At 37.7% G+C, this 23,441-nt stretch overlaps 1 protein-coding gene across 2 annotated transcripts in view; it reads left to right on the forward strand.

Moving 5' to 3' along the window:
• The window catches only part of ADCY8 (adenylate cyclase 8), a 131,800-nt gene that overhangs the window by 102,187 nt on the left and 6,172 nt on the right, over window positions 1-23,441 (forward strand). For both annotated transcript variants that reach the window (XM_072851882.1, XM_072851883.1), the window contains 6 exons: window positions 344-545; window positions 3,883-3,972; window positions 5,357-5,529; window positions 8,522-8,603; window positions 14,320-14,478; window positions 18,075-18,221. In XM_072851882.1, coding sequence (XP_072707983.1) covers window positions 344-545; window positions 3,883-3,972; window positions 5,357-5,529; window positions 8,522-8,603; window positions 14,320-14,478; window positions 18,075-18,221 — 853 coding nt within the window. The remainder of the gene's footprint in view (window positions 1-343; window positions 546-3,882; window positions 3,973-5,356; window positions 5,530-8,521; window positions 8,604-14,319; window positions 14,479-18,074; window positions 18,222-23,441) is intronic.

The following is a 23,441-nucleotide window of genomic DNA, read 5'->3' on the forward strand; positions in this document are numbered from 1 at the left end:
AGGCTGAACAGATTTGCTCTGAGAGAAACTTAAGGGACAACCGAGTCCCAGCAGAAAGGACATTCCTGCTGCTCAGACTCTATATAGACAGATAGAGGCACTAGCAATGATTTCCCTGGCTTGCTTCTTCAACAGCAGTTTCTCAGCAAGAAACCATGTGAAGCAATGGCAGACCTATGGAACATGAACAAATCTTTGCTTTCTCTGGGTTTTTTCCTAGACTAATTGTCTCAGATTTATGATAACTGCTTTTTCTTAGTCTTAACTGTTTACACATTTATTTTTATTAGCAGTGGTATTGTGTTGAGGTTTAATGCTGGGTTCTCTTATTTTTTCTTCCCAGGGTGATGCCAATGGTCATTCAGTTTTCTATTCTGATTATGCTGCACTCCGCTCTTGTGCTAATCACTACGGCAGAGGATTACAAATGTTTACCCTTAATGCTCCGGAAAACTTGCTGCTGGATTAATGAGACCTACCTGGCCAGGAATGTCATTATATTTGCATCCATTCTGATTAATTTTCTTGGAGCCATCATCAATATTGTAAGCTTATAGGGAACCAGGGAATATTATAGAGGAAAAGATGATTTATGAATTATTAAGCTTGCTACAGGACTTGCTAACTAATGTGCTTATAAGCCAGCATTGATTTAAATATAAAAGGCAAAGTACCACAGCTTCAGGAAATTCAATCTGTTGCTTAAACTATGTATTTCTGAAATATCTAATTATTTCTCCCTCATGAGTATCATCTATTTTTAAAACCATTTTGCTACTTTCTGTTCAATATATCTACCCTTTGAGGACCATTTGTAATTTTCTGACATGCTGATATACTTTCTTAAAGACTGTCAATCCAAGTAATGCTTATAGATATTAAATTCCTCATCTCACAGTTCTCCCATTAATTAGATAACCAAAAAAATGAGAAGTTTCAATGAACCCAGAAAATACCTTCAAAGAAAGGATGGAGCAGGTCAAGCTGAGCCAGTAACCACAGCATGTAAAAATAAGTTTAAAAGCATAAATTCAAAACATACCTTGCCTTGTTCATTTAGTGGTTTGACAAATTCCTTCCACCCGGATTTGCCTTATCTGAAGTACCAAACTACGGGCATAGTCACTCCCAGCTTGCTTTATAGTCAGTGTAGAAAAACAGACATCCCCAAAGATTTCCTTTGATCATACTGGTCCCAATAAAGATATTTTTCTCTCTCCACTGCCCACACAGGGAGTTTAGTCTGATTTGGCTCCTAATTTAAACATCTCCGCTAAGACTCTAAAATGTGACAAATCTAGAGCAAAGTTTATCAGTATATGTGTGAGGAAAGGCATGTGCCAAGCTTTGCTTAGAAGCTGTGGTTAGATAAAAAATATTGGCAATTTAATACTGCGGGCCTGGCTCTATACAATGTCACAGGGTAAAAGAGTGGGGTCTTATATGCAAATACAATAGAGCCCTGATTATCTGGATGTCCTCAGAAATATGAGACACCTTTGCATGAATTAGGCAGATTATCATGTCAGACAGCCTGGCAGGTGTTGAAGCCTAAGCCAAGAAGAAGCTAAACATCTCACTGATAGATTAAAAGTAACATTTTCATCACTCTTTCCACTTGTAGAGCACCTTTTGGCTATGAATGTAGCAGTGCTTTTTCATTTGAACTTTATTCCTTTTAAATATTTATTTCCTTCTAGATGAGACGAGGAAAGCATTTAGTGACAGTAATAACAATAGCAACTATAACAACACAACAGCAACAATAATTATCCTGTAACAATTAATAATAATTACGATTATTATATCATTGGAGTAAATATGCTGAAGTCTGATACTTAAAGGGTTTGCCTTGTCTTTTGCTAATAGATATGAGATTTTATTACGTCCTATTGCTGTCATTCTTCCACGACTGAATTCAGGTTGCCAATATGCAAGGACTCAGCATCTGTCTGGGTTTTTTTAGTGATACCATGCAGTCACTGATAGGAGAGTTAGTCGGAGAAAGAAGAATGTAACCACTGATTGCTATCCTTACAGAGAAAATATAAATACGGTAAAAACCAGGAAGTTCAATAGGGCTGAAAACTTCCTGAAGATAAGGACAGTGGTAGATGGTAGTATAGATTGCTAAGGAGTGTTGTAGAATTTAGTTTTTTAAATCGTGTTTGACAAATATCTGTCAGGAAAGATTTTGGTAGAATTAATCTTGCTCTTGAAACAAGATGATGTCTAATGGGCTATCCATACCCAATTTGCTGTGGATATGATGATAACGAGATTTTCCCCTGACTTGCTTTGGATTATTTTTTAAGATTGTGTCCACTGCAATCTTGTGGGATGGCTAATCCAAAAACAGTCAAAAGAAATAGAATTCTTTTTACTGTCATACCAGTGGGTTTCTATAAAACAGTAAACAGTTATTTTTATTGTCATATATTTAGAATGGCAATGACTTGAGTCACCGAGTCCTGACCTCTACAGGAAATCACAACATTCATATAACCTCATTATTTCATATGTCAAAATCCTGCCATAAAAATAGTTTGCTCAGGTGGGACCTGCATGCATTTAAGAACAGGTAATGCAGCTCAGCCTTGCAGCTATATGCATCCACTGAGTTCAAATGCACCCAGTTGGAGGGGACTAATACTCAGATGCTTTCTAACAAAAGCCATAAGGCTTTGATTTCACCAAGGGGGCAAATGAGTCTTCTGGTTCTTTACATCAAGTGCATTCTTATTGTTATAAAATTAGAATAAAGTTTCTGATTCTGAAGGTCTTTTAAAAAGACACACAGAGTGGTTCTCGTGGCACTCTGCCCTGCAGAAAGGTGCTGTACACCTCCTATACTTTCAGAAGGTACCATTAACTATCTGTTGTCACAGAGGACTGCACAGACAACCTAGATAATGTTGCTTCATTGCAGAGATGACTGAATTACTGAAAGAACAAACAAGAGAGTTCCAAGTTCAAAATTCACTAGAATTTAATTGTTAGACATTGGGCCTCATTAAACAAACTCTCCAACTCTGTTGGAAAGAAAGACAGGGGAACTAGCTTGGACATACCGGTTTGATGAAATAACCTAGTATAAACATCCAGATTGGATTAATGTATGTAACAGGAAACTCCATCTGCTTTAACTGTCAAAACATGAAACCATTAATGATTTTTTTCCTATGTTCTAAGACCACAACGTATTGTAACTCAACACTGCTGTTTTGTTTATATTTAATACACTTGGTTTGAAATACAATTAAAATGAATGCAGGTCATAACAGCAAAAGGCAGTATGACATTCTCCGAACCATTGTATCATGAATGAATTTTTATTCCCTTCCATTCTAGGCATCACAGTTGCAGTTCTGGGACCACATGTTTTGGCACAAGCCAATTCTGTGTGACACCATGGGATTTTGTCCCACATCTAGAAGGATAACACTGTCCATAGCAATGTAGCAGAAAAAACCTGCTTGCAGACAAGTGCACACATGCAGTTTGATTTTATGCTCCCAATTTAATATTTTTCTCTATAGTTTACAGCAAAGTGTAAACATTTTGAGAGGGTAATTCTTAAGAGTCCAACATCAGTCCTCTGAAACTCCTGGAGAAGCTCATCTTTCACCTTTGGCAACAAGAGAGCATAGGAAGGCTACTCAGATGCTGAATGTCTGTAGTATGAATAGCTCCCCCCTTTCCCTTTCATCTCCGCAGTATGTCTTCTTACTGTCCATTTAGTCCTTAGTGCCAGTTAGGGAGCTGGCATGGAGAGCAGCAGGTCAGCCAGTTCTGTCCTTGAACCTAGCCAGCCAGCCATCCACACAAACACTTGGTCACTAATGCACAATATAGCCCTGATTTTGTTTTTTTTCTTCACAGCTGTGGTGTGATTTTGACAAACCAGTTGCCCTGAAGAACCAGACATTCAATTCTTCTGCATCTTTTACGGACATCTGTTCCTATCCTGAGGTATTTCTGAGGGTATTTTTGAATCTGAGGCATGGATCCACAAAGGTTACATGGCAACCACTATCTGGAATCAATGACCTGTGTACTGGTGGTGGAGTCAGGTCCCTCAACAACACTGTGAATCTGAACCTTAGCATTTATCCATATGCTGATAGAAAAAGAAGAGGCAGGTTACAGAAGGAATTAATCTTATGGTCTAATGGGCATTACAACCAAGTTTCAATCTTTGAACATCATACAGAACCTTTATGCTGGAAACACATCCAGCAATGATTCAATGAACGTAGTGCAATAAAACACACTACTTAATTAAAATGAAGTTAATGGAGACTAATACTTCTGACATAGCAAAAGCAGCAGTCATTCTGCTGTAGTTATTTTAAATTTGCATTTGAAGCAAAAAACAATCCTCTCTATGATGAGCAAGCAGGCAACAAAATCAATGGGTTGGTCACGTGCAGATAAAAGAAGTATGTTGCTTAGAAAGTCATATGGCAGTATCATGATACTGCCAGCCGTATGCCGCAAATCGTAGGGATGCAGACTTTCCTACAGAGGAACTGTACTAAAGAAAAACTGTACTCAGAAAAATGAATGCTATCTCTCCTAAAGCTGTATGATAGGAGTTAATTTAAACTACATTTGGACTGTGGCTGTTGATGTTGCTATTTTAAATCTGAATAGCTCATGCCCATGATTGTCTCTCTATATCCAGTATCAGCTTCATGGATTGCATTTGACAGATGACTAATCATTGAGAAAAATGAGACAATGAAGAGATTAGAAAATGAAATATAATAAAACTTCCAGGCATCACATTTTAAGAGACTAATGTAACTAAGCTAGACCTGCAATATTAAAAATAAAATAAAATAAAATAAAATAAAATAAAATAAAATAAAATACCAGCAAAAGCTGTGGCTTTATCCTCTCTTCAAGTAGTACGTGAAAAGGATTAAAGCAGGAATATGATTCTCCCATCCTGATTAATGTGGGTCTTGTGGAAGTTCAGAATCCAAAGGAATATAAATTATTTTCTCTCAGTTGACTTTTCATTAGCAAACTACTACATGTCTCCCTTTCCTCTTTTCACTGTACAGGATGCCCTTTCCCTTCTAATACAATGAAAATGCCATAAAGGTTTGGAGGAAGATTTCTACTAACATGGAGGTGCAATGCAAAATAGAGACTTTGTAATTTCACATTCTACTTTAGCAAAACCCTTACTTTCAAAGTGCCCTGCACCCTAAGAAGACTTAGCTGAGCACTGAAATCCAGAGCAATTTTTTCATACTTCTGAACACTTGATCATCTATGTAGATATTTATGGAGTTACTATGTAGTCACTGATCACCAAAAGTAACCACTACTGTTTTCTATTCAGTATTTTGTCTTCACTGGTGTGCTGGCAATGGTGACTTGTGCAGTCTTTCTTCGTCTCAACTCTGTCCTGAAGCTGGCAGTACTTCTCATCATGATTGCGATCTATTCTCTGCTGACTGAGACCATTTATGCTTCCCTTTTTCTGCAATATGACAACTTTAACCACAATGGAGAGTAAGTGTTTACAGCCCCCTTTAGGAACTGCTTTTTAATAAGGTAATGGGTCAAGTCTTGCCAGAGTACACACGTATAGGATAGCACCATAGTTAAGTATGGAGTGATGGTTCCAAGAGGCAATGACTAATCCAAAAAGATTTATAATGTGATTCTTTCTCAGGCTTTTTTATTAAAATGTTGATATCATGAGGACATTTAAATATTGAGTAGGGTTTGTCTTTTATGTCTCCCATAGTCTATCCATGTTGCTAAAAATATGCATTGCAGTGCGTATACATTGGTTGCTTCTATGCTTGAAAAATCCAGAGATACTTATTGAATCTCTCACCTCAATTTAAGAAAACAGGAGTGAAAAATTGATTTTTTTAGGGGCAGGGTTTTAACTGAATAAAATTCAAACTATAACACATAGTTGTGAAAGATATAAGGAATACAAGGATGATCCCGTTTTGCAGAAGTGCATTTGAAGGACAGACTCCTCCTTCCAGGCTTCCTTCCCAGCAAGAGGAGTTGAAGAGGACAGAAAAGCCACAGTAATTTGCTGAGTCAGAGGTGCTCTAAGTGTTGCAATAACTGAATCTAGAGCAGCAGTGATTTAGCTCATTCAGAAAAACACTTCTTCAATCTTTGATACTTGACCAATTTAGTATTGCAGTTGCTTGTGCTTGTAAGTGTGTGCCAGATGAAGATCCTCAGAATGACAGAAAAGCGTGGATTTGCAGTACAATTACTTCTCACAACAACCACATCTTTGCATAGCAAGGCTCTGCACGCCTATCTTTCCTTGCTAGCTTCTTATGGTAGGAAGGTACCGTAAGATTTGGGAAGCAATTCCTTTTTCTAATCCTAGTAATCCTCCTACAGAGTAATATGACATATAGCATATTCACAGCAGAGCCCAGCAAATAAGACAAATGGCAGTAAGCAATACTTTGGCTAAGTAACTAGAAGTAGAAATCATGATCATTGTCTTTAATTTTTGTTACTAATCAAGCATAGCAAAGAAAGATTCTCCCTTGTGTGAAAATCTTAGAGAATTCAAAGTAGTTTCTATTCCTTGTGTCAATGAACCTCTCTAGTGACTTTTATCACAGAAGACTAAGAAAAAGCCAGGAATATCCTCTAGAGTAGCCAACAGCCCAGAATATAAGGAACTCAGCTGAGATGCTCCACACTCAGGACAAGGATCTGAACTTCAGGTCTGACATTAGGGAGCATGAGGTTCAAGGCTGTGTGCCCAGAAACTTATCTGTTTTCTTAGCTATACCAATTAGTTGAATAAAAGGTTTTGCAACTCCCTACAAAACTCATCTAGCTCATATATTTGTGGCTATAGCTACATTACCACAATATGCAATGACAGATGAGTTCATAACTAAGACCCTTGAGGCTGTTACCTTTAGCCAGTGTACAAGGGGTCCTTCTGGAATGAAATCTTTGGGAGGTTGTATTTCAGACAACTTCAAAATGGAAAACATTTGAATTCCAAAATATTTGCAGATGACAAAGATGTTTCCTGACTGTCTTTTGCTCTATACTGATGGGTCATCCCATAGTGGCACATTTCCTCACAGTAAATTCTTCATTAGGCCCACAAAGCCAATTCAGTTAGCTATCTCACAATAAAGTTTCCTTTTGGTTTAGCCTCCATTAAGCTCTGCTCTTTCTCTCTCTAATTTCTCTGCCATAAGAGTCCTCCTCTGACAAATATCACCTGATCTTTTTTTCAAAATTACTACAGAAAATGTATTCACGGTCTGGACTTTGCTTTATTCTTAGATCTCAAGAATTCTTAGACAGAAGAGTGTCCCAAAGTCTCTTCCAACTTCCGCTCTTTGTTTACTCCTTTATTAACTTTTTCACAACTTATTAACTTTTTCACAACTTTATTAACTTTTTAACTTTTTTATTAACTTTAACTTTTTCACAACTTCAAGCTTTAAGCACCTCTTAACCATTTCCTCATCTTTCCTCATCTCCCTTCAACAAAATAATTGCCAAGTATCCATGTTCAATTCACCTCCAAATTTAGTTCTTTCTCCCTTTTTTTTTTACTATAAGATTGGCCCTGCCAGTTCCCCAACCTCTTTGTTTATGTCTTTTCCCCTGGGACACATGCCTTTTTAAAACCCCCTGATATTACGGAGATACTCTCTTTCTTCAGTTTTGTCATCTTTCCACATAACTAATTTCTCCTATTTGAAACCCTTTTAACTGCTCTGGACCCCTTTCACCTTATTTTGTCACATTTTCTTCATGCTCCACATACAGCATCCCAGTGATTTCATACAGCAGATTTCATGCAGCCAGTACCTTCTTGGCTCATCTTCTTTGCTTCCCTACATCTGCAAGAGTTTCCTTTACTTCCCCTGTCACAGGCAGACATTTCTTCTCTGTGCTCCTCTTTGTGGCTCAGTAAAACGAGTCCTAATTACTGTTTGCCATTTTTTTGATTCCCCTTTGATCCACACCTCCTTCCTTAACTCACCTGTCATCTTCTCTGAACCTTGTTTAACTTTCAGCACCTGCCTTGGGGACCATCTTTTATCTCTAGGCCCATTCACTGGACTTTTACTTTCACAGTCTGGAAGTTTCCCTTTCCCAGCTCCAGCTTCAACCTTTCCCCATCCAGATCCCAACTCCTGTACTCCACAGGAGCTGTGGTGTTCATGGTTGTTTACCAAGCTCCCAGGAAAAGAGAATGACTGACACACAGCTTGCATATCACATTTGAAAGAGAAAGATCATCACCTTCTGTGTACCTACTGTAGGCTACAATTTCGTTATTTAATAAATTAGTCTCCAAACAGTGAGCACTCTAATTATACTCCTGTTGTCTTGAACTAATTATTGCTAAATTAAATTTTCAAATACAGGGGATTTTTTAAAGAACAACAAAAAGTATCAGGGTGCATTATGAAATGAAAGTTCTGAACAATTACAACACTGACAAATCAATAACTGTATTTTACTTTGGATTTTTTTCCAGCACAGACTTCCTGGGTACAAAGGAGGCATCTTTACTACTTATGGCAATGTTCCTTTTAGCTGTATTTTATCATGGTCAACAGGTAATGCAAACATTTACCTTAACTATTCCCTATATCACTTGCAATTACAGGATGTGACAATAATTACTTTCAAAACACCAACTGCCTTTTTATCCACTTGAGCATAAGACCTTTAACAATTTAATAAACCATATGCAGAATCCGATTAAAGAAAGCCCACATCTGACACTGCCTAGCATTCTTAAAGAACATGTGCAATATTATATTCAGCAATATGCAAGTTATATTGCATTTTCTAATAGAAATTAAAGGAACAAACGGGACTCTATTTTTAGGTACATGTACAATTCCAGTGGCATCTGACTGCTTCAGTACATTTGAGTAGGCATAAAACCAAAATGAAGAAAGGGAATAACAAACAATAAATAATAAAACTCCCATGAAATAGCTTAGTATGTTCATAGAGGAAAAACACCAGGTTTAAGGAAATGAGGAAAAATTGTGGTTAAGCAACAACACTAACTTCTTTGGGTCATGGACCACTTGCAAGAATTCTTTCACATAGACCTAGATTATAACCAGGATTTAGGGACCTCAGAGCTTTAGGATTGATATCCTTGAGGAGGAACTGAGAAACTGGGTATTTCAAGAATCCATACACAGTACACAGGGAGAGTGAAGTATGACAAATTAAGATTTAAAACAACAAATCCATTGGGTAAAAGCCACCTAAAGCAGGGTGTTTTCTCCACAGCACTTCTGGTTGGCAACCTCTAGGCTGCTGAATGTCAAACACGTTGATTTCAGGCAATTTCTGTTCACATAAAAGCAAACGGGACCACTGCATTAAAGGAAGCAGCAATCACAATTGCCTTTAGACATTGTCCTGCATGTTCAACTTGCTTAAATATTTTCCCTTCAAGAGCATTAGGCTGATTAATATCAGCATTTCTCGATCTTAATTTGGGTGAGACAATAAGAGAGGAATGTTTCTGTGATTAATAACACAATATTATACAATTTATTACAATATTAGAATAACTTTGTAAGTTGTGCAGGTACCTACAGGCTCCATTCCTTCCACAGAGGAGCAAAAAGAAGGCAAGACCTAAATATTCTAGTAATTTTCTTCCTTTTTATCTTCTTTTTGAGGAAATAAGGAATGAGTGAGTGGGGAAAGCAAGGGATGAAATGTGCTTCATGCCTAGATTTAAGTTTGATGGAAAACAATGTACGTTGACATATCTTTATCAAGACATAAAGCCCATTTAGGAAAGAAATGCAACAAATAAGAACAGAACATCCTAAATTTGTGATAAGCCTTATAATATTCCCAATGAATCTTAATATATGCAAAGGTATCTAAGGGTTGGGAATGGTCTAAACTGAGAGGAAGTACTAAGAAAGAAAACACTGAAGGGGTATAGGTAGAGCAAGGATTAGGCAGAATCCAGGCAATGCTCTTCAGGATCACAATTCTGAGTCTAAATGTCTGTCTTCTACATAAGCCTGATCTGGGGTGTTTAAGAGTATTTTCCAGCCCAGACTTTTTCCATCCTATTGTATCTTCCTTGTTCCATAAAACAGGGTGGCTGCACTCAAACTACCCTTGGAAATGGTTACTGAGATGTTCTCCTGCACGTTCTCCCAAACGATTCGAAGGGCCACTCTTATCAATTTAACAATATCCAACAGCAGTGCCCAGGAGCATTTCCTTTTATTGTTTAATTTCCTATTATAGAGTTAACCTAAAGGTCTCTGTATAAACACAAACTAAAAAAATATATAAAAATTTTGACCAGAGCACATTAAAAAAAATCACTTCAATAGTCTGAATTGATGGGAAGCACAGTAAATCCAATAAAGTTGTCCTCCAGCACAGCTTTGCTTCTCACATACTGCAAAAGTATTCTGAAGTAGAATAGCTTAAAACTTGCCTCATTCTAGGTGGATTTACAAAAAAGATTACTTTTGTAAGATCAAGCTTATGAACCTTTAATTTCTGAACAACTAACTACTGTTCTTTATCCATTGTGATTTAAAGTTAATCCCCAATTTTGCACGTGGAATTTTAAATTAGATTCAAGAAAAAGTTGTGTGAGACTGACTAATCAGACTCAGAGCTTTCTTAAAATCTTACCTGTACTTCAGCCAATACATTTTGAGGGTCTCTGGTGCTAAACCCATAATTAAAAGTGGTTGCGTTATTGCTACATAAGATCAGGCTAAATAGACTATTTCCTTATTAGAAATTAAATTTCATCTAGAAGCACATCTTTTTAACAAGAGTAGTACATATTTTACAGCAGTGTTTCTGCAAACTAAACTTGAGAAAAAGCACATGACAGAAGTGTTGTGGATAATTTTGAGGCTAGACTTATTCTGTTGCAAAATGTGTTAATTTACTGCTTTATGTTTCTAATGAGTTCAGTAGAACATTTTGTATGAACATAAACTATCCCTTGAAAACTTATCAAAATACAACACCATATACAGTCTTCTTTATAGAAATATATCTCTGGTGAAAACACACAATATAAATAGCCTGTTAACCTTGAGTGAAACCTTTTGCCATGGCTTTAAAAGGGAAGGTTTTAACAATTGCAAAGAGGGAATAAAACTGTCTACAGCAGATTCAGTCCCTCCTCTCCCTCCACCCCAACTGGACCTAAAAAGAGGCTTTATAATACAGAGAGCAAAATCCTCCCTGGTTTCTTTTAGATTGTAGATCCGAGTGTAGATCTTACCTACACCAGATGAGTGTTCTGGTGTGGGCAAGTGTTGACTGACTGACTGGTTTGCTCCTCTGCTTCTGGGGCTCTGGTACAAAGGAAGACTTGAACTTTGACAGGGCAGGCACAGACAGCTATGTACCTAGTAACCTCTGGATGTCAGGGCTGTAGCTTAGCTATACAGAGCCTTGTGGGAAGGAAGCAAGGGCTGACATCCCTACACAGCAATTTATCTGCAAAAAACATGACCCCCTGAACCTTCTTCATGCTTGTGAAAAAGGGGAGGAATGGGGAAATACGAAGAGGAGATTGTTCCAATTGAAAGAGAAAAAGAGAGGAAGAGACATACCTAATTCTGGTATTATTCTTCAGGTCTCTTCATTACCCTTTCTATATTCAGATTTTAGTGTAGTGAAGAAAGGATATTTGCTTGTTTTATCTGGAGTTAGACTGTTTTCAGTGGCTGAAAGTGTCCCTTTGGGATGTAAATCCTCTTTTCTCATTCTCTAAGGAAGAATATTCTGCCCCTCAAGCACTAATCCTTACCTTGTGCTTTCCTTGCATGTGGCAATTGTCTGCAGAGAGGTTGGGTTGTACAGCATTTAGAGGACATAGGTAGCGCTAGACTTTCTGTGTAATACATCTTCTCTGTTTTCTTCACTCACTGTTGGAATCAGGGTTGTTTCATAGACCTCATATCAGGGCAAGAAAACCTGGACATATCAAGACATGTTGCAGACAGTCATTTTTATTGGCACCACTGTGCCCAGGAATATTTCTTTACACAATCAAAAAATAAACCCAAAACTCAACCTTATAATTTTTTTTAGTTTTAACAAATATCAGAACTTAGCAAAGCATCTTCTTAAAATTTTCTATTTTCAAACCTTATATGTAGCACACCCTTTTATCTCTGAACTGACAGTGTCTTCTCAGTTGTCCACTGATAATGCAAAAAAAATATTTCATGTTACAATGTGATTATAAATAACCAGAATGATGTTATCTAAAATGTAAAGATTAGCTGCTGCTATTCTAAACTAGATTTAGAGATGTGAAATTTTTCTGTACAGCAGCATAAAAAATCAGCTGTGAAAAACTGTACTACAGTTTTCTGCAAAGCTCTTATTGTAGTGGCATTAAATATCTGAAGCATCAAAGAACTCAGAATCCACCAGCAGCTCCTGCTCCAAGCCAATCTGTAAAATACCTTTAGAACTCCTTGCAAAATTATAGTCAGTGTTGCCTTCTCAGTCAGCTGGTAGAGATAAAAGTCAGTTATGATCTGGTATGGGCTCTGTCTTCTAGCAAAAAAGGAAGGGGGAATGAAACTGAAAAATGTTGCAAAAAATTATTTGAAAATACTTTTTCCTGACAGATTTCTTAGTGCAATTAATTTAGGGAATTAATAGTCACAAGATGGAAGATCAAAATATTAGAAATAATAGAAAAAAGATTAATTGTTTATAAAGGTGGCAATAGCATCCAGAGAGCAAGTAAATCACTGCTAAAATGCATACAAGCTTTGGAAGCTTATGTCAAGCCAGGGTCACTTTTAGCTTTTAGGAAGGAAATCTCCCTGGAGTACAGTCAATTTATAAGCCCCTTTGCAAGGTGCTTTGCAATTTCTTCTGAACAGTTTGCCATTGGTCACTGCTGGTGACGAAAAATGTGAACAAGATGAGTCATTAAACAATGCCTGAACCCCCTCTTAGTCACTCCCACCTACTGCAAGCTTGCCCTTTATTTCAGCTTGGTACATGAATTATACCCCAACCACTTCCTTAATCCCAGCACTTTTTGGCAAACCATTTGATGTCTCTCCCAGTTGTAAAATTCATCTATTTGCTGGTATAATATGCTTCTCTGCTGGGTGTTTGATTAATATCTCTGGTTAGAACATCTCAAGCCTCATAAATATATTTTCTCTTCCAGTTTACTGCACACAGACATGTTTCCATCATTTTCGATAAGGCTGTAGCTTAATAAGTCACCCCTTGTGCAAGCTACAGTATCACCTGCCTTAAAATCTGCTTAAAAGTCTCCTTCAGTGTAATGCACTCAAAAGTTCTGGCAGTGTTGGTCTTGTCCCTGTGCTGACACACATGTGCCTCTCAGGCAAGCAACATGATGTTTCGACATGTTCCCTGCTTCAGCTAGCAGACAGTTGCCATTTATATATATGAATATGCATTTTTATATATATATAAAAATACACAATACCTATATATATGCATATATAAGATGTGCTGTGCAGCAATATTCCTTTTGTTCTGTACACATACAGCACTGAAAACCATTTAACTTTGGTTTGTAGCTGAGGGTATCAGGCACTGCCACTGTGCACATACTAAATCGTGACTGTAGACTCTGGATCCACAACACAACAGGGGTATCAAATAGCATGTCTTTCACTATCTTTTAAAATACTTAAATTGCATATAATTGCATGTCCCAACAGTAGAAATACCTCATTTTGCTGTCACAGATTTGAAAGTCCTCTTTGGGAGTGTGTTGGGCTGTTATATATGGTTTTGCTGAAAGATGCTCATCCTTGAGAAGTAAACTACCTGTCTCTGCAAATATTATCTCTGCAAAAATATCTCTGCAAAAATAGAATGACCCTTGTGCTATTTTCTCATGAAACCCATTTCATTTCAAAACACGTATGAAAAGGGGAACATATTTATTTCATACCAATATCAATATCTTCCAATACCTTATCTCCTGTCTGACTCCATTATCTAACTAATAAAGATGTGTTTAAAAGGAAAATAATTTTGTGACATCTTCGAGCCACTGGCCATAGCAGTAATATGACAAATACTATTTTGCCCAAGATTTCTCTGAGGCACTCACCATACACAAGGCAAAGAAATAATCTCTTTTTTTGGCAATGAAATCAAATTCTTTCAGAGTCAAAGATCTTCAGCAGCACTGAAGGCGTTTAGATGGCAGGAGCAGCCTGCCAGGATGACAATACAATCTCTACTCTTACCTTGTCGGGTTTTATTTTTGCCTTTTTTTTCTTTCTGGAACTACAGCTTGAATACACAGCAAGGCTGGATTTTCTGTGGCGTGTTCAAGCAAAAGAAGAAATCAATGAAATGAAGGAGTTGAGAGAACACAATGAAAATATGCTACGGAATATTTTACCCAGTCACGTTGCCCGTCACTTCCTGGAGAAGGATCGGGACAATGAAGTATGTACCAGTTTTATTTCTGATCCTTTTGTCTAATTAGCAAAAGAAAAGCAGATCTGTTAGGAAATTGTTAGAAGTTAGTTCTCGATAGGATTCATTACACAAATACTGCCAATATTTGTTATCTGCTCCACATTTAAAAAACATTCAAGTTTTAAAGTAAAGGGTTCTGCACTTCTAGGACCACATCTGGAGTGGTGTTTCCAGGTTCAGGCTCCCCAGTAGGAGACACATGGACCTACTAGAGTAAGTCTAGTGGAGAGCCACCAAGATGATTAGGGGATTGAGGCATATGACAGAGCTGGGTTCATTCAACCGTCAGAGGAAAAGTCTGAAAGAGGATCTCATTGTTGTCTTCAACTATCTAATGAGTGTTTATAGAGAAGACAGAGCCAAGCTCTTCTCCAATGTGCAAGTGGAAGGACAAGAGGCAATGACACAAGTTGCAGAAAGAAAAAACTCAGTTAGATACAAGGTAAAAAAAATTCCCAGGAAAGTGGTCATTGCACTGGGGCTCAGAGAAGCTGTAAAATCTCCAGTCTTGGAGATACTCAACCCTCAACTGAACAAGGCCATGAGAAACTTGACCTAACTGGCCCTACTTTGAATGGGAACTGTATTAGATGACCTTCAGGGATCCCTTCCAACCTATGAGTCTATGAAAATCTAGTATTCCTAAAAATGGTATGCAAATTCAACAGAATGCCTGTGCAACCTTAAAATAGCCCAGTGTTGTAGTATTATTACAGCCCTGCCAGTTATTATGGAAGGAATCTGTGCAACAGGCTCTAACAGACCTGAGTCTCTTGCATTTTCAGACCCAAGAGAACATTTTTGCCATTCCATATTGCCCCTGAATTGCCTCTTTGGAGCAGTTAACAAAACATCCATTTCAGAAACATAGTTTGTGGTTATGTTCCTAAAGAGTGTTTGTAGTACACAAAGAAAAGCTTGATAATGGAGACTCTGGATATTCCTAAGAGACAGTTTGAAGATAGGTTGCTGAGGGGATAAAGGAAAGTCCAGAATTTGTTTCTGAAAGCAGCAGTAAGTCACTTACTTCTTACCTGAAATAAGGCAAATGCATATTATAATATTATCTGTGAATAAAGGCCATTGTATGATGAAACTGGAATTTTCTTATGTAATGTTGGAATTATCTTTATAATGAAGAGGTTCCAAATGTTGCAAAATTCAGATTGCCAGCACTGACATATCTATTCATTGTGCAGCAAAAAGGAATCAAGGCTACCCTTTTCTGATTGTACATTTTGGAAATAGATGTAGCCAGATAAATTAGATTGCACAATGAGGAAGATGTGATTTCAAATATCACCTAGAGAAGGACAACATAGTAAGAAGCTACAAGAAAAGGCATTTTAGAAATCAGCCTCATGAGGAATTTTACACTCTGTGGGTATTAAACTGCCATAAAAACACTGCTCTGCACATGAGAAAATGTGTGTGTGAAAGCAACCAGGTTAAAATGCTTCGTTGCAAATGGAGCAGGCCCCGATACCAACCATGAGTGTGTTCTGGCATATCTGCATTATGGATTTGCAGGGAACATGTCCTCTCTTACACATTCACTCACATACACTCACAGGCATAATAATCTTCAAAAGCAAACAGATGCCTCACGGATCACTGCTGATGCTTCAATAATTTGCCACTGAATTCAATTCTACCACCCCTGCTTTTTGTAAGGCAATTTCCAGAGTGACTATACTTGAGGATGATTTATGCATGAGCCGGCTGGCTGTAACATCTACCAGATTTCAGTACAATCAATCCTGCAGTTCATGTCTGGCCATTAAGTTAATTTCTCTACTCTCAAAAAATGAATTCCCAAATGTGTACTGTAAGCATTTTCTCATGGATGTATTATTTCTGTCTTGATGCTTCTTACCAAAAATAGAAAAACTGAGCAGCTGAAGGCTCAGCCAGTTGTTTTCTGTCTTCACAATCTGAGGAGAGTATGACTGAGTGTATATATGTTTTTCCTAGCACATATTATCTAGTCTTCCATAAGCATCCTTACATGTGTATCACTTTTTTCTATAGCTATGAAAGGGATTAAAAGTGTCCTTAGAGTATGGCTTCCATGACCCTGCAGATGTTCTTCAGTGAAAGAAAGTGTAAGAACAGGAAGGGAATTGATCATGTTTTTTCTCAATCAAAGCTTTGCAGTGTCCTTGGAAACTAGCAGAATTTTCCCACATTTACTGTAGGACACATTGTTAAAGAGTATAGATAAGTAGCAGCATTATCAGCATTGTAAAGTGCAGGGCAGGGGTTCAGGATGCTTTTCTAGGGAGAAGCAGGATGAAGGAAGAAGAGGAGCCTGAGGTGTTCACATGAGGTGTATGGCATCCAGCAGTAAGTCCTTTTACCATGAGAGCAAAGCACTAAAATTCCCTAAAGCACAGTAACAAGAATATTGAGAAGCAACTACTCCAGGTCAGAATGTCATAACAGGATTCCCAGAACAGAAATAAAAGTATCGGCCATTGGGTAAAACTACGGGAGTTGAAGCTAGAAAAATTTAAACAAAAGAGAATGAATGTGCTTGTGGTATATTAGCCACTAGAAAAGCACATCAAGATTTGGGGGGGGCTATGTCCTTGGCATTTTTTTAAGTTGAAATTAGTAGTGTTCCTAAATATTTGTTTGGGTTCAGAGAAGAACTGATAGCATTTTCACATATATAATCACAAGAACCCATCCATAAATAAATCTGTCATTCAGAACCAGAGTGAATTATATGAATAACATAAGTGGAAGCTTATCCCAGGGCATACTTTATCCTAATAGCCTCCTGTGTCTGATTCCTTATAAGCTGTTTTCTGTCCTCAGTAATTCCATTATCACCCTCAGTTCTGCTTCTCCCTCCTTTCAAACCCTAATAGCAGGAACCTGTCCCAGAGCCAAGCAACCAAATGGCTCTATAGTCACCTTAGGAGAACCACAGTTTACCATAGAGTAAGGGCTCCCTGAAAACCTGTGAATAAACAAACTTGTATAGAGCTGCAGTAGCGTGAAGTATAAATTATCCACCAGAAAATGGGGTAACTGAAAGGACTCTTTACAAAGAGGTCATACTAGACATTTTAAATGGTCCCATCTGATCCCTGTTAATCAATAAATTTAGAAATACATTGTCAACTGCAAACATTTATGAGACAGACTTAAACAATAATAAATAATAAACATTAGATTCCTTTTACTTGCCTAACAGTGTTTGATTCTCTGGTATAGATACTTGCAAATGAATCCTTCATTTCTTAAAGTGGTTCCCCATATAAATCAAAACAAAAAATTCTATTTAATTTTTTGCTGGTGTAGCCCCCTAACCTCAGAAGCAGAAAGAGCAGGCTTTCCAAGAAAGGACAAACCCTGCATACAATCCATGATTAAAATGTGAGAGCTGTCAGCCTCCTTCTGTTGAACTTGGCTAACATTTAATATACTAATGCTAACCTCAGATATTAAGGTATTATGCATGGAAAAAATAAGAAACCTATTTTAATTGCAGCCAATTACGTTATCTTCCCTATATTACCACTTAAACTCATTTTTCTTCATTGTTCTTTTAGGAATTATACTCTCAGTCCTACGATGCTGTTGGGGTGATGTTTGCTTCTATTCCTGGATTTGCTGACTTCTATTCCCAGACCGAGATGAATAACCAAGGAGTAGAATGTCTGCGCTTGCTGAATGAAATCATTGCAGACTTTGATGAGGTAACACCAGCTACTAGAGGAAATCTGATAGCACTTAAACAATGAGTTCCCGAATACCAAACATGTCATCCTAAATTATCAAATTTAGTAACTATTCTGCTTCCAATAATTGTCTGATTTTTTTACTCCAATTACTATTACAATTGTCTATTTGGGGTTTTTTGCACTTAATCTTGCCAAACTTTGGTCTGAATGACCTAATGAGATAGAGACTGAAATCAATAGGTACTTGAGTATAAACATGCATAAATAAAAGCACAATCTGCTCCAGTGTATCTAGAAGTAGAACATGCCTTAATTCTGTCGAAGAAAGAAGGGTGAAGATATTTGCAACGGTTCCAGAAAGTAGTAGTCTAAATCCAAACAGATAAAGATATTCTTTTGAAGACATTAGTTGAATGGACTCTGTGAATGTTAAAGGTAAAACAGTGTCAAGTTAAATGTGAAGCACACATCTCAGAATCAAATGTTGGGTAGAGAATGAAAGGTGATGACATATTAACTGAGGAGACTTGTCTGGTCAGGTACATTATGCAGAGGTAAATGAAGTTAAGCTGCTTGCTTTACTGAGGAATTCAGAGGTGAAGGGAAATTTAAAAAAAAAAAGGAAAGGACATAGAAAGGAAAAAGAATTTATTTAGGCATCCTGTCCAGTTAGTTTCAGAAAGGGAGCTGAAGAGGGGATAAGATAAACAGGAGAAGAAAAGTCAGATCCCCAATGCAGCTAATTGCCAGGTGGAAGCAAGGAAAAATTGGAAAGTGAAGAGGAAGTCAGGAGCAAGTTGCATACTCTACTTGGTATTGCATACTCTGCTAACTAGTTAGTAAGGAAGCTTAGACAGGTGGTGTCATGTCCTGCAATGAGCCCAAGACGAATTAAGAAAGAGGACAAAGGATAGACGAACAAAGAGCTTTGAAAAAACTTTAAAACTAGGAAGAGTGCAAAAGTAAGGCCAAAATTACCTAGCATGGGGAACTTTAACCTATACACTGCAAGCAGTTTTCAGGAGTGTGTAGCCCTCCTGACCTCCCTGAGTGGTAGAAGCAGAATCTGACCCATCTCTACTTAACAGTGAGATTGGATCTGTGTGCCGGACTGGAGTGATCCAGATGGAAAAGGGGAGGGGAAAGAGGGAGGTGGTGGTGGTATCATTGTCTGTGACTCTGTTTTTGGAGAAGTTATTTAAAGAGAATGTGGGAAAAAGACATCCTTTTCAGAATTCTGCTGAGCAAGGCAAGATTATCACTAAACTGGACAGCAGGGGAGAGGGCACATGAATAGCAATAAATTGTTGAGAAGCAGTAAAAAATCCTACCCAAGAAACCCATGTTCTGTTTAATCTCTGTTTATCCCAAGGAATTTTTTAATTCATTTCTCTATTGTGGTAGAGTATCAACTGGAGAAGTGATAAGTGTCTTGTCAGCTTAATATTAAGATGCAGTTCAAGAAAACAGAAGGAATGAGTTTGTTCCCTCAAAAGGAGCTGGATCTGGATCTCGCATCCAACATGAGCTATGTAATCATGGAGCAATTGTCTAAAACAGAGAAGGGGAAAACTCCACTTAGGTTGTGATTTGAAGAAAGAGAACATCTTTTACCACTTTGACTCTCAATTCAAAAAGCATTATCAGAGTGCAAAACACTGAGTTTTTGAGAGAAGACAAGAAGGCATACTTAGTCTTTGCATCTGGACCAGGATTCTGCCCATAGATTAAGCATACAGAAAACTTTTTTTTCCAGAAAACTAAAGCATTGGCACAATTCAGACTTCTCCAGGGTTTAGAATACAGATGAATGAAGATTCGAGAATCAGTGCCTTTTTTAAAAAAAAATTTTAGTTCTACCTCAGCCCTACATTAAACACCTATCTCTCCTTGAAGACCTAGCCTAGAGTTTTTGTTTTGGTTTGAGTTTTTTGCTTTGAAGAGCAATTATCTCCAAGGGCTTCAGAGGAAGGTACTGGAGGAAAAGATGAAAGTCAAAGGCATATGACTGAGAAAAATAAATTAGGGGAAAAAAAAAATATTTTTTTTTTTTTATTCCATCCTGAGCAGCAAATACCTAAGGCCTCTCACAAGTTTTGAAGAATTTATTTTCGATTTGCTCCTCTGGTAGCAGTTATGTTGTCTTCACTTTATAAGTGGAAAACAAAGGCGCCAAAGGGGAATTGACTTTCCAGCATTTTTTTTTTTAAAAAAAGATACCTGTGCCCATGCCAGAAGCTAGAAAGTAAATATGAATCCAGATCAAGGTCTTCATTGCACCTTCATCCTTCCTCATCCTGGGCCTCTGCATGGGGAATGTTCATAGAGTGGTAGCTCATAAAAACTGGACCAGGTTTAAGATTACCAAACTCTGAGAGACAATGAAATGGAGGGTTTATCCATATAATTGGTCAGATACTAAAATTACTAGTGGGAAATAGAAGAATTCACAGGGGAATGCATCCCTGTGCATTTTAGTGGGAAACAAAACTACTCTCCTATGAGAAGAGCTCTGTCACCTGCTCAGCTCCTGCACTGATTTCCCCCTAGGTATAAATACCTGCTTCTCATCTCCGAGATCTTGCACAGCTGTCAGCATGCTTCTTGATTAATAGTTTTGTTTTTCTTTCCAGATCTGATTAAAATGATTATGGCTCTAACTTAATGCAAAGCCTATTGCTATGAATTAATTTAAGATATTTTGTCATGCACGTTGATATAATCTTCACAACAAAATTCCGTTGCTGCCATGGCGATTACTGAAGACAAGGTTTTCATCAAAAGCCCTAACACAATATTACATTCAGGCCTCTAACACCTGCTCTGTAATTAATAAAGGACCTAATTAGGGACTGTATTATGTCCCAGACATGTTTAGTTGAATAATAGATATGTTCTTGGTACGGGTAGTAAATGAAATTATGTGATGCCCTGCTGACTGCTAACCTACTTCCAGCATGGTCGTGCCATTAGTTTATTCTGTCTAAGCAATCTGAAAGGTGATATGCCAGACAGAACAACTGAAGTGAGTAATCCTACCCATGGAAAAGGAACCAGAAGACATTTCAGGTACGGTGTTTCAGGGCCAGTAATGCTTCCATGTGACTGTTGACTGACACTACATGATGTCACTATTCCTTGTTTTTCATGATGTTCCTTGCAAGATTATCTGCTGTCTCAATACACCCCTGGAAGCAAAATGCAGATGTGTAGCCTGAGAGCAGAGCAGATCTGTTAGCCATGGGAAAACTTTGCTCCTCAGCATCACATGAACACCTCTGTAGAGATACCCAAATGTAGAAGTCTTAGCACAGCAGTGTAAGACATTGGTACCTGTTGCCATTTGAGATATCCTAGGTGATTTGAGATACCCACATGGGATTGTCAGGTCCCGTCAGAAAACTCATGCTGTTCTGGAGCAAGCCATTGGAGGTTTTTTCAGGGAAGCATGCTCTAGATGACACTAGACATCTACGTTTAGGCAATTGAATTGAGTTCCTAATTTCATATCAGATTCTACACTGTGAGTCCCCTCCTTTCCTCACATAAAATAGCAGTAGGGATGCTCGGTCCATAGGGCCAGGAAGATGCTTCTGAATGAAAGCAGTGGTAAAAATACAAATTGACCTGGTTTGGAAAATATGATAGGTGCACTAGAAGGAGATCTGGGGGTTTTTTTTCTTCTTTTTAGAGGAGTTTTCTTGTTACTAGAAAACAGAAAGCTTACAATCCAGATCTCTTGTTTGTTTTGTTTTCTAGGTAATGGATCTATCTTAGAGAGTCAAAGCCAGTCAAACAAAAAATAGTGAATGGTGGAACAGAACCTGCCACCAACAACTGCACAGGATAGGAGCCCACAGAGGAGTCAGGTTGTGACTGGGTGTTTCTTAGGGAGCTTGGGGAACCTGGTCCAAAAGTCGGTCTTGGGGAGTAGATGATTGACTCGTCTCAAAGCATAGCCTTTACTCAGTTTCTTTTTTTCCTGATGGCTGTCAAATCTGTTGATTTCCAAATTATCCAGGCTTCCTGTTTACTGAGGCAGAATGGGAGGTGTTGGTTTCTGGACCGACAAAAGGAGATTTATTTTTTTTTATTTGACATATAACATCATTATAGAATATAGTTATAAGTAATTTCCTATTTTGTACCCAAGCACAGAGGTGCTGAAAGGAACAGTTCATACATCAAAAAACAAACATGAACATTGCAAATCTACCTTTATAATTACCCATTTTTTATTTGACTGTAGTCTTAAGACACATACAGGGCTAAACTCCCATTCCTAGAGATGTTGTACCAAAAAAATAATATTGGAACATTTCTCCTGAAGATTATGAGTCTTGAAGGAATTTTTTTTTTAGTGTAATATTCTTTCTAGCCTTTTTAATCTATCCTTTATGTATCTTAGTGATGTTACAGTTGGGATTTGGGCTTTAATAAGAGCTTTCTAGTTCATGGGCTTTTTTTTCCCCCCCATTGTCTTTATCCTACAGTGATTTACACAGTGTTTATGACAACAGATTTTAATATATTATGTTGCCACAAATAGAGGTTTCAGCAGAACACAGGATCCTGCTTTCAGACCTTGCTGATTACTTTGCAATTGTGTGCCATGTCCTGGAACATTCTCTTTTGTAGTACTTTGTACATGTTTCATTGCATGTGTATATGCCTGGGTCTGACCTCCACATAACCTTGGCTGAACATGAATTGCAGCATCAAGCCATTAGTTGCTTTTCAGTTACCAACCACATTCTAATGTTTGAAAATGTTGTCTGGACTATGTTGGTAAATTAGCAAGCCTATTCAAAATGTCTTAACAAATAGCAGCTGATTTAGGACTGAGTTGGAATATCTTTCCCCAGTATCAAAATTCATCATCCTGTCATGCTGTGAAGAAAGTAATTGGTAAATAAACCATTATTTGAAGAAAGAAAGAAGCTGTCTAACAGACAGGATAAAGCAGGAAAAAAATGGAGATTTGGAAACAATAATGAACGAGAAGAAAAAAAGTAACTTGAGATTATTTCTTCTAAATTGCCCCATAGCCAATAGGTTCTTACTTTCTTAAAAAGAGTCATTTTAGATATTTACCATACATTTTAAATTACTGTGCTGTTGGCTGTTGCTTCCAACAACCTTCTGGAAATGAAAATATAGACTGTTTTTAACCAACGCCATTTTCTCCCCTTGCCCACACACCTGGTGCTCTCAGACTGCTCACAAAAGCAGAGC

Source organism: Ciconia boyciana, chromosome 2, assembly GCF_034638445.1.
Source record: "Ciconia boyciana chromosome 2, ASM3463844v1, whole genome shotgun sequence".
Classification (NCBI taxonomy): domain Eukaryota; kingdom Metazoa; phylum Chordata; class Aves; order Ciconiiformes; family Ciconiidae; genus Ciconia; species Ciconia boyciana.